The sequence below is a fragment of the Canis aureus genome, unplaced genomic scaffold (genome assembly GCF_053574225.1).
Source record: "Canis aureus isolate CA01 unplaced genomic scaffold, VMU_Caureus_v.1.0 ptg000201l_RagTag, whole genome shotgun sequence".
Classification (NCBI taxonomy): Eukaryota; Metazoa; Chordata; class Mammalia; order Carnivora; family Canidae; genus Canis; species Canis aureus.
The window spans coordinates 125,064-138,920 of NW_027554477.1; the positions used below are offsets into that span (position 1 = coordinate 125,064).

General features: G+C 39.6%; 1 protein-coding gene across 1 annotated transcript in view; it reads right to left on the bottom strand.

Annotated features, from left to right (window-relative positions):
• The window catches only part of LOC144309727 (ankyrin repeat domain-containing protein 26-like), a 136,976-nt gene extending 123,125 nt beyond the window's left edge, over positions 1-13,851 (bottom strand). Inside the window, exons 1-4 of the mRNA XM_077890834.1 lie at positions 13,676-13,851; positions 9,360-9,474; positions 9,029-9,202; positions 2,076-2,179 (exon numbers count right to left, since the gene is read on the bottom strand). Of these exons, the coding sequence (XP_077746960.1) occupies positions 2,076-2,179; positions 9,029-9,202; positions 9,360-9,474; positions 13,676-13,851 (569 nt within the window). The remainder of the gene's footprint in view (positions 1-2,075; positions 2,180-9,028; positions 9,203-9,359; positions 9,475-13,675) is intronic.
• Between the last annotated feature and the right edge of the window lie 6 nt (positions 13,852-13,857).

A 13,857-nucleotide genomic window follows, 5' to 3' on the forward strand; every position in this document is an offset into this window, starting at 1 on the left:
GTCTTCTAGAGGATCTACCATAGAGAGCACAGTTGAACTGCAGCTCAAAATGTAGACAGCTGCTACATTTTCATATCCACCGTAGCACTCACACCAAGGCCTTGTGTCTCTGCTAGGCTGTGTCCAGCCAATGACTTAGCACAGAAGGAATACAAGTCATTTCTGTCTCCCGTAGGACCCCTCTACAGGCAAGCTTCTGATGGGGACTCAAGATCAGAAAACCCCGAGGGCCTGTGCTCTGATTCTCCAACAGGGGCTTGCCCTGAGATCCACGGTACAACTTTTCCCCACCACTGACACCATGAATAGCATAGGGTCTACTGGATCCTGCGACCAAAGCAGTGAGGACTCCTAAGCACAGCCTGCACCTGCTGCACAATTCATCTGCTCTGAGACCACTGAAGTCTTGCATTCCTTAGTTTCACCAAGGTGTATGGATGAAACGAGTACTCAATGTAGGACAAGGTTTCCCAACCTTGTACCATGGACATGGTGGATTGTTGTGGAGGCCTCTCTTGGGTATGTTTACCAGCACTCCTGACATCGACCCACTAGATGCCAGCAACATCCTCAGTTGTGAGGATCGGAAATGTCTCCAGACGAATCTATTGTTAGCAGTGTCTATAGCTAATAATACTGCATTGTATACTTAAACTTTGCTAAGAGGGTAGAGCTTATGTTAAGTGTTCTTACCAATTAATTAATTAATTAATTAATGAGACCAGGAAGAGACTTTGGGAGGTGATGGGTAGGACTATGGCTTTAAGGCATTGATGATTTCACAGAGGTCTATACTTATCCACAAACTCACTGAATTCGATACATTAAGTATGTACAGCTTTTGACATGTCAAAAAACAGGTCTCCAGACACTGCCAAATGCTCCCTGAGGAGCAGAATTCTTCTCCCACCACCCCACCCCCAACGCATTGAGAATTAGTGGCGTAAAATATGCTACCTCCAGAACCCAAAGAGGTCTCCCAGTTTCTGTCTTTGTGAAAAGGTATTCAAAATGTGGCAATTTTTCTTTCACTCCTGCGAGAATATCCTGGCATGCCCACTGGATGCCTCAAAACTTCACGGATATGTCAATTCATGCCGTCTTACCAAGGGCCCAAAGCGTTATAGCCTCTTACTGATCCTCATGTCAAATTAGCATGGTGTCAATATGATAGGCCAATGAGATATTCTGGGGATGTTCAAATGGTCTAGCTCCATGAGTTAATAAAACGCTGAGGCAAATTAAATGAATGAACACTTTGCCTATACTCTATGAATATGAACTATTTCTGATTCACTAGCGGACTAGAAAAGAATGCATTTGCCAAATCAGTGGTGACACATACCATGTACCTGATGTCTTATCAATCTGTTCTGGAAGCAATAAGAGGCGCACAATAACTATGACTGGAATTACTCTTTGTTTAAGTTGACAGTAACTACAGATATTTGCCACAATCTATCCTGTCTCTGAATGGGCCAGACTAGTGAATCAAGCAGAAATGTGATAGAGCTCACCAGCCTTTCATCCTTTAGCACTATCCCACTGCACCTCTGCTAGGATGCAGGGTTGTTTTTGGTATACCCTACCAAATGAAGGCTTGGAGACAGTTTCAGAGGTTTCTGCTTGGACTCTCTAAATTTTTTTTTCTCAGTTATATTTCCTTATTCAGGAGAGACACAGAAAGAAAGGCAGAGACATAGGCAGAGGGAGAAGCAGGCTCCCTGCTGGGAGCCCTATGTGGGGCTCAATTCCCAGACTCTGGCATCAAGCTCTGAGCTAAAAAAGAAAAAACTCACAATTTCAACAAGAAACACTTTTAGCTACTGTAAAATCATACAGAAAAAAAAAAACTATTGCAAATGACATCAATCTATATTACAAAGGATTCTGAATTATACTATACAATGTTCTTCACCATGTCCTGTCAGAGTAATTGTTTTCTACCTAACCGATCACATGCTGACATTTTTCACTATACTTATAAATACTCTTCTTATTAAGTTAAACTTTCCGCCTTGAGAAATTGTTACCACTCTCGACCAAATACTAAGATTCACAAAAAAAAACCTTACCTTTTAGCGTAGTCAACTGCATTTATATTTGCTTTTTCTACTAAAAATGCCACCATTTTCTCTTTTTTTTCATTTATAGCAAGTAAAAGCGGTGTGAGGCCATCCTGTAGGAGTGCAAACAAAATTTATAATTTACAAAATTACATATTTGGATAATGAATCGTAAAAATTCTGAACGATCCTGTAACTTAAACATGTAACATAGAAAGTAAATAAAATTAGCCCTTTCGTTCTCAGCCCTCCATGGTTTCACCAGCTGCTCCTTCTTTTTAAAATACTGCTTTCTCACGGAGCGTGGGTGGCTCAGTTGGTCAAGCATCTGCCTTCAGCTCATCAGCTCAGGTCATGATCCCAGGGTCTCAGGATGGAGTCCCACCTTGGGCTCCCTCTGCAGCAAAGAGTTAGCTTCTCCCTCTCCTTCTGCCCCTCCCCTCCACTCGTGCTCTCTCTCCTGCTTGCTCACTCTCTGTCTCTCTCAAAAACATAAAGTCTTTTTAAAAACTAAAATAAAAATAATAAAATAGACCTCCTCTTCCTCTTCAACAGATTACCTGCAGTCATTCCACAAACTCGCTTCAAACATTGCCTGGCTCCAAGAATCTTTGCTTCGCTCACAATATATATCATGGTATACCCTAGTTATTTTCTTCTGCACCATCTAAACCAAAAGATTCTAGAGGGGAGGGGTTATTTTTTATCTCTGTATCTCCACTCTCTAAAACACAGTAGTAAATATTTAAAGTATCGTTACTGATTTTAATGGATATCTCCGGAGTAGTGTTTCTTCAATTATATTCCAAAGAACACATGATTTGCAAGAGATACTGTCCCCCAAAAGAAAGATTCAATGATCATCTATGTTTGTGAAACATTACAAAACTGCACTATACATCTAGCACAAATGAACCCCATTTACATTTGCTTATCCCCATTTGACAATTCCTTCTTTTGTAGCAAACATTAATACTTGAGAAACAAGAGTTCCCAGGGATATAGTTTTAAGAACTTTCCAATAAAGGTAAGGGTTTTCTCCAGGTTGTACAAACTTGCTGGATTCTCATCTATCAATGGTATGGGGATCCCAGATGTCAACATAAAACACTCCAGCTCCAAATGAGTCACTAAGGAGATGGACTCTGAATGAAAAGAGCTAGGTTTCAGGGCAGCTGGGTTGTGCAGGCAGTTGAGGGACGCTTGGTTTTGTCTCAGGTGTGATCTCAGGGTCGTGGGATCCAGCCCCACATTGGATTCGGGGCTCCCCTGGCACTGAGCACCAAGTCTGTTTAAGACACTCTCTCTCCCTCTCCCTCTCCACCTCCCCCACCCCCACAAGCCTGTGCATGTGTGTGCTGTCTCTCTAAAATGCATAAAGAAACCTTTTAAAAATTAAAAAGAAAAGTAAATAAATAAAAATAAAAGAAAGAAGCTTCAAATGAATTTTGACCACTTAATACTAAATAATCTTTGGTTAAGGTGGGCCCACAATGAGATGAGCACTCGGTGTTATTCTTTATGTGGGCAAATTGAACTCCAATAAAAAATTGTGGGTTTTTTTGTTTAAAATAAAAAATAAGAACAATAAAATATTAAAAATAAATAACTAAATAAATAGTCCTTGGACTTTCTCCTATTATACCATGATAAAGTTTTTTCTTAACTGTTAGAAAGCTCAGTATGAGATTTTTCTCATTTTTACCCTTTTATTCAAATTCAGTTCCATATAACATACTATTAGTTTCAGAGGTAGAAGTCAGTGGTTCCTCAGTCTTATGTAACACCCAGGACTCATTCCATCATGTGCCCTCCTTAATGTCCATCACCCAGTTATCCCATCCTTCCACTCCACCCCTCCAGTGACCTTCAGTTTGGCTCCTATGATTAAGAGTCTCTTAGGCTTTGTCTCCCTCAGTCTCTCTGGTTTAAGTTTTTCTCTTCTTCCCCTTCTCCTCTGTCTTGTTTCTTAAGTTCCACATATGAATGAGATCATATGATAATTGTCTTTCTCTGACTGACTCAGGGTATTACGCTAAGTGAAATATGTCAATGAGATTTTATTCTCAACTATACTCATTCTGAGAACCTAATGCACATCTACTTCTAAAAAAACCGGTTTGTATTCTAGTTTCTATTATCATTGCTATTTTTGATTATTTATAATTTAGACTAAGTGTAAATCAGAAATAAAAATGTCATGACTTACCAATAAAAATTCTAATACTAGATGAGCACTGGGTGTTTACATGTTGGGAAACTGAGATTAAGTAAAAACTATTAATCACAAATTCTAATACTGCTTTATACGGATTATTTTTAGTATAATAAAAGCTACTATGTAAATTGAGTATTTAGGGAATAATACCAAGGAGAAAGAGAATACTGTCTGGAATATGCATAATCTATCCAAGCAGAACCAGGATTAACCTCACATGGCTTGCAGATATTCCAAAAGGTACATGATTACTGTACATATATAGAAAAAATGTTTGTAAAAAAAACGACTTTCAATTCCTAACTTAGAAAATTCATCCCGAGGCACCTGGGTGACTCAGAGGGTGAACATCATGATCCCAGGGTCCTGGGATCGAGCCCATATCAGGGTCCCCATAGAGAACCTGCTTCCCCCTGTGCCTAGCTCTCTGCCTCTCTCTGTGTGTCTCTCATCAATTACTGAATAAAGTAATGAAAAAAATAAGGTGACAAAGAAACAGAAAATTCAATCCCAATCCTAAGAAATTAACATAAAATACAAAATATATATTATAAATTAATATGGAGTGTCTTGAAAATCTTGAAATCTTTGTCAACATATACCATAAAACAGTAATTGTAAACTCAATGGTTATGGAGGCAAAGCAGGTGACACGAGTCAGTGAAGACCCTAGGCGGGGACACGAGCAAACTGGAGACACACGCCTCCTATAAAGGGACAGCCTCTGCACAGCATACCAAACAGCAGCATGGGCTCAAGGTACCAGAAGTGATCTGTAAGAAAAGCTCAAAATCCAGAGTTCTACATGCGTGCCATAATTTTAAGTGTTAGCTCAACTGACAGTGGAAACTAAATACATCCAGGGGCTACATTTAGTCTATAGCCTACTTGTGTTTTTCTATTTGCTGTGACTGTTTCCAATGGCCGTGCGTAAAACAAATACTTGGACATCAAACCTTTCCTAAAGCATCAGGATCATGTTTTACCAACAAATTAGGCCCCACCTTCTAAGGAAAATTGCTGTGAAGACTCATTAACACCTACTGTCAGAATTTTCCAATGCTTGTTTCAACTACAATCTATTTGTATTTACTTCCCTCACATTGCTAACCGAACAGACAGGAGTTCAGAGGAATGCTGAAGCAAAGTTATTAAAACAATTACCATCTGTATTGTCACTAACTACATGCTGAATGTTTAACACAGTAGTGATTATGCACTATGCCAGGGCCCTATGAATTTGAAAGACATCCTAAGATAGTCTATCCCACAGCTTCAACTAAAAAAGAAGGTTCACGGATTTCTACTGCTGCAATTGGGAAAACCCTGCTTGTAATAATCAGAATGGTAGCAAAACACGTAAAATCTTTAAAGGGTCAGACTCTACTTATTAAAAGACTACTCATAAAGACTTCCCATCTGGGTGCCGGTGAATGACTGATAGTTGGAAGAAAAGGTAATTATTTTTCAAGCCAACAGAGATGACCAATAATTTTCATCTGTAATTCTCAAAGAGATACAGACAGATGAAAGGCTAATGTTGGAGAGAGTGGAAGGAAGTAGCCAGTATCCAACTTCAGTTAAATCTCTTCCAGAGATTTAATATTTTTACATCTCTAAATTTGTATATGTATACCTACCCATTCAGTAGTTGTTAGCCAAGAGTTGTAACAGAATCTCAAAACCCTATTTCCAAATTTCTGCGTACACACGTTATTGGATTCACTCCATCGAAATCTTCACGGGACAGTTTAGGCTTGTAAATTCTTTTAAATTCCCTAGTTGACTGTGATTCACCAGCACAAGTCTAGCTGAGAAGTAGTACAGTACACAACCATGCCAGTCTCCTCTTTCACCTATGTGGCCAATTCTCCCTATCACTTGAGGATTCAGCCAAAAACAGAAATGAGTCACTTATCAAACCTGCATTCAATTTCCATGGCTAGAGGTAGAACAAGGACTAGTAAACTCAAAATGCAACTTGATTCCATTATTTACACACTCCTTACATCCTTCCCATCAAGACATTCTAGATTTGCAAGCAGAGTTTAGACTCGTATCTAAGTGGCTATAGCTGCAAAATACTATACTGTGTTCTTTCCTCTGCTTGTCCACTTTTTGTTTTTTTTTTAAGATTTCTATTGATTTATTCATGAGAGATGAAAGAGAGAGAGAGAGAGAGAAAGAGAGAGAGACAGGCAGAGACACAGGCAGAGGGAGAAGCAGGCTCCTCCATTCAAGGAGTGCCATGTGGGACTCGATTCGGAGACCACGGGATCATGCCCTGAGCCGAAGGCATATGCTCAATCACTGAGCCACACAGGCGTCCCTTTTTGTGCCCATTCAACCACCTGTTTACTGCCAATCTGATGTCCTTAGAGTCCTCCTAGAATTGATCTCTATATAAGTTTACAACACACTCACTGGTTCGTAAAGTAAGAATTATTATCCCTGAAAATTGAAGACTCCTTACCTAAACATAAACACTAAGAAAAACAAACACAATCCCAAAACCTTGTCTTGATATTTCCCCTCACTTGCCAAATTTCTAAATCGCTCTGCATGTTCCTGACTGCTTTCTCCTTTGCCCCTCTTTTGTCCCTCTTAAGTCAAGGCTGATAAAAGACAAACTCTGACCGTGTTAATCAATCACTTTTTGATCAAATAGGAACTTCTCAACAGCAGCAAGATTTGATATTGTAAAATACACTTGTTTTGTGTTTTAAGACAAAGCCTATTTCCAAGGCAAATTTTGCTTTCCTCTGTTGTTTGACACTAAATAAGAAAACAAACTGGGTGAGAAAACATTTTTGAAAATAAAGTTTCAGAACACATTCTGTGTTCTCATAAATATTTGCCATAAATACATAAAAGAAACTTGCCTTCTCTAATGCTTCTTTAGAGGTATCATTATTTAGGGGCAACTGAGTGGCTCAGTCCGTTGAGCATCTGACTCTTGGTCTTAACTCAGGTGATGATCAGAGTTATAAGATCCAGCGCTGCGACAGACTCAGCGCAAAGTCTACTTCAGATTCTTACTCTCTTTCTTTTCCCTCTGCCCCCACAACACCCCCTGCTTGTACATGCTCACTCCCCCGCAAAAAATAAAATCTCACGGCTGAGTAATATTCCATTGTGGACATATACCACAGATTACTCAACAATTAGAAACAAAAAATACCCACCATCTGCTTCAACATGGATGCAACTGGAGGGTATTATGCTGAGTGAAGTAAGGCAATCGGAGAAGGACAAACATTACATGGTCTCATTCATACGGGGAATAGAAAAGAGTGAAAGGGAATAAAGGGGAAAGCAGAGAAAACGAGTGGGAAATATCAGTGAGGGGGACAGAACATGAGAGACTCCTAACTCTGGGAACCAAACAAGGGATGGTGGAAAGGGAGGTGGGTGGGGGGTTGGGGTGACTGGGTGACGGGCACCAAGGGGGGGGCACTTGACGGGATGAGCACTGGGTCCTGTGCTCTTTCTTGGCAAACTGAACTCCAACTAAAAAAATTTAAAAAGAAAAAACTAAAAGATAAAATAAGTACATAAACCCCAGAGTGTGAGGTGAAAAAATAAATAAATAAAAAAGCTTAATTAAAAAAAGGAAGGCAGGAAGGAAGAAGTATTATGGTAAGCCTGGGGGGCTCAGTGGGTCAAGCATCTCTCTCTGGTTATGGTCACGATCCCACTCCTGACATCAAGCCCCGTGCATCAGGCTACCTGGCTCAGTGGGAAGGCCGTTTCTTTCCCTACCTCTGCCTTTCCTCCCTACTCTTGTTTGCTCTCTCTCATATAAATACAATCTTCAAAAATAAAAAGTTTTGTTATTTAAAGCAAAAGCTTAGACAGTTATTTCAAAATATTTTCATCCAGGAAATGTTTGAGCTTCCAAATATGAAAAATCGACCCTATCTATGACACACAACAGTGTTTCTGCAAGGGCAGCGACTGAAGGTAATGCACGTCAAAGAAAGCACAGGGAGACTGGCAAGTGTGGTCATCACCAGCTCCCCATGCACACCTACCACCCCACTGAGGAAATACATAGGCTGAGCAGGAGCTACTCTCCGGAATGGGAGGCCTCACCGTGGTACATGGCTGGCAGAGTGGCTACCAGCACAAGCAGATACCACCTGTAGGATGTCATGACCTGATCCCCCTGCTCTCATCTTCTGAACCTTAGGGCCTAGAGTGCCCAAGGCCTATTACAACCTGCTGCTTTCTCCTCCCATTTACATTCACCCAAGCTACTCCTCTGGGTCACGGTCTCCTACTCATCCCCAGAAGCATCCATTTCCTAAGCCCCTGCACAGCTTTCGGCCTCCATCAACACCACACTCCCCTCTAGGCCTTCAATCCTTTGTGGGCTCTGAGGGCACCATCTACTCCCAGGCACAAAGGGGAAGATTTTCTTTCTGGGGTGGAAGGGTAGCTAGCAGACAGAATGTTTCCTTACTATATGCATTACTTTTCTCTTTCCCTCCCTCTGCCTTGGTTTTGGAGTTGTTTCCATGATGACAGGACCTGCTGTATAAAATTCAGTGTCGATGTCTTCATATATATATGTGCTATAGTACAAATATATCTACATATACATGTTGAAAAACCTTTTGCAGCTACATTTATTTATTTATTTACTGATTGATTTACTGATTGATTTACTGATTTATTTATTTATTTATTTATTTATTTATTTATAATGTGAAATACGTTGTAAAAAAAACTTGACCTGTACCTTGTTTTTGGCCTCTATATCTCCTTTATTCAAAAGCAGCTTGCGTGCTATTGAGATATTTCCCTCATAGGCCGCATAATGGAGAGCGGTGTTGTCCTTGAAATCCTTAGTATTTACATCAGCACCTTTTCTGAGAAGAATATCTACACATGCCTCTTCTTGGCATTGTACAGCCTGTCAGCATTATAACGAGAAACAGAATGTAAATTCTGGGAACTGAAAGGAAACATGCCACAAGTTTCACCAATGAGTTATGTTTAATTGCAACAAATGTTCATTCCAAGGACTTCAATCCAATCCACCTCAGGCAGACATAGGTGTGACCACCCACCTTCACGAGAGCTGTCCTGTTTTCTCCATCACGGAGGTTTAGCTGGCATTGAGAAAGTACCAGGATCTTCACCATATCTACACTCCCAATGGCACACGCCAAGTGGAGAGCCGTCCTGTGAGCATGAAAGGACTTGTCAGGAAATTACAGTGTACCTTTCCAAAACATTCAAATTAATTCACAGAATTGTAAATGTTAAATACTGTATTATTCTCATGACTCCAAAACAAAGATTTAGTTTTCTTTGGAAGAAAGTACAATATTTATTAGTGATTCTTCACCGCTCTATTAAAAGAGCAGCCTATCTGTTTAGGAAGAGCATGACCTCAGGAGGCAGCTCAACCTGGGTTTGATTCCCACTTTAACTCTGTCGCTTCACAGTGACCATTTAGCCTTATCGCAATTTCCTCATCCACAAAATGGGCATAAAAATAGTTGTCTCAGGTCGCCTGTCTGGCTCACTCTGAAGAGCATGTCACTCGATCTCGGGAGCCAGGGGTTCGAGACCCCTGTTGGTTATAGAGGTTACAAAACAATAGTAATAATAAATAAAATAAAAGGTACTTATCTCACAAGACCTCTTGTCGTGATCCTTAAATGAGGATCCATGCAAAGTTTTAGAATACTAGTTCCTAGCACAAATATTATTATAGCTATTACTACAACTTACAAAGACCCACTACAATTAGGGAAAACAATCCAATTATGCCCACTTTGCAGCTACGTTTAAGGATGAGCAAGAATACTCTATTTCAATGATTCCAAGATGCTCATTTTGTCACCTTTTAATATCTCTGACATCGGAATCCAATTTCTAATTCAAAATGTCTTAAAACTATAACTGGCATGATTTCTAAAAATTTCTTCTTGGTACATAAATAGTGGGGCATCATACAATCTACGGTGTGTCTTAAGTGAAATAATAGTGACATATACAACAGGTCTGTTGCACTTCTAGTCCTATGCTTGGAATTACATTGTTCAAGAGCTAAAATAATTTTCAGTAGTTGAAAGCATTATGAGAAGAGAGGACTAAAAGAACAAAAGAATGTTTTTAAAGCAACCCTTACTTTAAGTTTCAAGGGATTTTAAGTCAAAAGAAACTCAGGATTCAAATAAACGGGGAGAGTTCTTTTATTTTTGGGGGGGTGGTGGGAAGCTCATTTTACTAAGCATTTTAATTAATAGAAAATGTTTAGATTCATAGAAATCAAGTATTTTCAATTACCAATATTAGTATTTAGTATTATTGCAATGTCAAAAGGGCAGGTAAAGGTAATCTTTTACAATTTCTGATTCAGAAATGTTTTCCTTTGACAGGAAGTTCCAAGGAAAAGCTTCACGTGAGATTAAGTCCTAATACTTCCATTTAAAATTTCTCACCTAGGGGCACCCGGGTGGCTCAGTTGACTGAGTGTCCAACTTTTGGTTTTAGCTCCGGATGATCTCACGGTCATGAAGACAGACGCCCACATTAGGCTCCATGCTCAGGGTGGATTTTGCTTGAGATCCACGCTTTCCTTCTATTCCTCCCCTCCCATGACCTTCTCTTTTTCTTTTTACAATAAATACATCTTTTATCATTTACAAAATAAAATAAAATCTCTCATCTTAGGAGTGCCTGGCTTGCTCAGTCTGTAGAGCATGTGTCCTTAAATGTCCAGCCCCATGATGGGTAGAGAGATTACTTAAAAATGAAAGCCTTAAAACCTAAATACATAAAATTTCTCATCTTGCTCATACTGGGCAACATGGAGTCTTCTTTTTTAAGATTTTATTTATTCATGAGAGACACAGACAGAAAGCACAGACATAGGGAGAAGCAGGTGCCTCACGGGGAGACCAATGTGGGACTCGATCCCAGAACTCTGGGATCACTCTCTGAGCCAAAGACAGATGCTCAACCACTGAGTCACCCAGGAGTCCCTGAAGTCTTGTTAAAATTGAAAAGATCCTGAGTAGACTATGTCTGCTACATAACTTGTGTTCAGGTTTGTCTGAGAAATAAATGGACTGAAAGAATACATAAATTTATTTGGAGAATATAAATAATAGTGAAAGGGAATAGAAGGGAAGGGGAAAAAATGGGTAGGAAATATCAGAAAGGGAGACAGAACATGAAGACTCCTACCGCTGGGAAACAAACTAGGGGTGGTGGAAGGGGAGGAGGGTGGGGGTGAATGGGTGACGGGCACTGAGGGGGGCACTTGACGGGATGAGCACTGGGTGTTATTCTGTATGTTGGCAAATTGAACACCAATAAAAAATAAATTTATTATTAAAAAATTCATTTGGAGAGCTCTGTAGTTTTTAAAGATTTATCTATTTCTTGGAAAAAGAGAGAATGCAGGAGTGCGGTGAAGGGCAGAGGGGCAGAGAGATAGGGAGACAATCTCAAGCAGCCTCCCCATTGAACATGGAGCCCAACAGGGTGCTCAACCCCACAATCCTAACATCATGACCAGAGCCAAAATCAAGAGTCTGATGCTCAACAAACAGCCACCAAGGCACCAAGAAAGTTCAATATTTTTAAAGAAAACTTTTGTGAAGTAAACTAATATTTTTGAAATAGCAATAAAATGTGTATTTGCTATTTTTTAATTTTTTTTCAGAAGAGGGATACAACAAAAATTCTATAAGGTTTTGCAATACCATTTGTATTTTTTATTTTTTATTTTTATAAGGATTTAACCAAAATAAAATCATTAACCGTTCACTTATTAGATGTTATAAAGCTGCACATAATAAAAACATATGTATAGGTCATCCCCCGTGGCGCAGCGGTTGAGCACCGCCTGCAGCCTGGGGTGTGATCCTGGAGACCCAGGATCGAGTCCCACGTCGGGTTCCCTGTAATGGAGCCTGCTTCTCCCTCTGCCTGTGTCTCTGCCTCTCTCTCTGTGTGTGTCTCTCGTGAATAAATAAATAAAATCCTTAAAAAAATAAATAAAAATAAATAAAACCGTATGTATATATTTAATGTATGCGTAATACAACCTACAATACAGATAAAAATATTCCCCTTAGTTCTGAAGAGGCTAAAGGTTGTTAGAAAATACCAATCCTCTCCCATCAATTTTTTTTGAATAGGAAGAGGGGCGCTTAGGTGACTCAGTTAGGCATCTGCCTTTGGCTCAAGTGTAGGGGTCCTGGGATCGAGCCCTACATCATCAGGCTCCCTGCTCCATGGGTTTCTGCTTGTTGTCCCCCTGCCCCTCCCTGCTGCTTGTTTGCCTGGTCTCTCTCTCAAATGAATCGATAAAATCTCTTTAAAGTAAATAAGTAGAAACTATTTTTTGTCTACACAAGATTCATATTCTTGTTCTCCTGGATTAGTTCATTGATAATAAACCTTTCTTAGAATTTTTATGTATCTTTCCTATAGAAATCACAGATTTTAAGAAAATGAAAAATCCACTTAGAATCCAAATGTTTGAAGATAACTAATTTTATATTTGCACATCTTTTTGGCTAACTCAAAACCATTGTCTGCTTATATGTATGTATCATCAAAACAATTTTTCACTCATTTAATGATCCAAAGTACAGCTTTGCATGTTAATGTGTATCAATTATCTCTGCCACATTCAGTGGTCACATAGTAGTCCAGCCTCTGGATACACTGCCATTTACAAATACAGGCCATTAAGTGACTCCTTAATACACTGCTATTGTAAATAGTGCTGAGAATAGCATATTGTATATTATTTATTTCTAATTATTTCCTAAAGATATTTTACATCAATAAGCTTCATGGCTCAAGGAAATACTTATTTTTCAATGTGGTACATAACCACCAAACTATCTGAAAAGTCCAAAACAACTTAAATTTTAAGTAGTATAAGTAACATCATTCCTTATCTTCACAAAGCTTGAGATGGAAAATGGGATTTTATGCCTCTTTTTAAAATATTTTATTTATTTGAAATTAAGAACACCAGCAGAGGGGAGGGGGAAAGAGAAAAGCAGACTCTCCACTGAGCAGGGAGCCTCACCAGGGGCTAAGCTCCAGGACCCAGAGATCATGACCCTGAGAGGAGGTCAGAAGAGGCCAACTGACTCAGCCATCCAGGGGCCCCTATCTCATTCCTGTAATAACTTCCCTGTAAAACGAAGATGTTCTTTTTCTCCAAAACATATGTTGTAAATATTTTGCAAGTACATTCTCTTTTATTTTGCTAATATTACTTTCTGATTCAGAGGCGTTTTTTTTTGTGTCTGTGGCTGAATCAAACTCCAGAATTTTTGCTTTTAATGTCATGAGCCCCTCTACTGCTCGCCCCGACTCCTCCCGCCCGCCTCAAAAGCCCTGTTACCTGTTCTTCCTGTCCCTTTTATTTAAGTCATGTAAACCAAAAACCAGCAACTGCTGTATCTCCTGCATTTTTTCTGTATCGCCCTCAATCACAGCTCTGTGGATTCCCCGGAGATCTTGATATCTGATGTGGTATCCGGGACCGGGGCTGTGGAAGCTGTCAACAGTCATAGTCATAGGCGG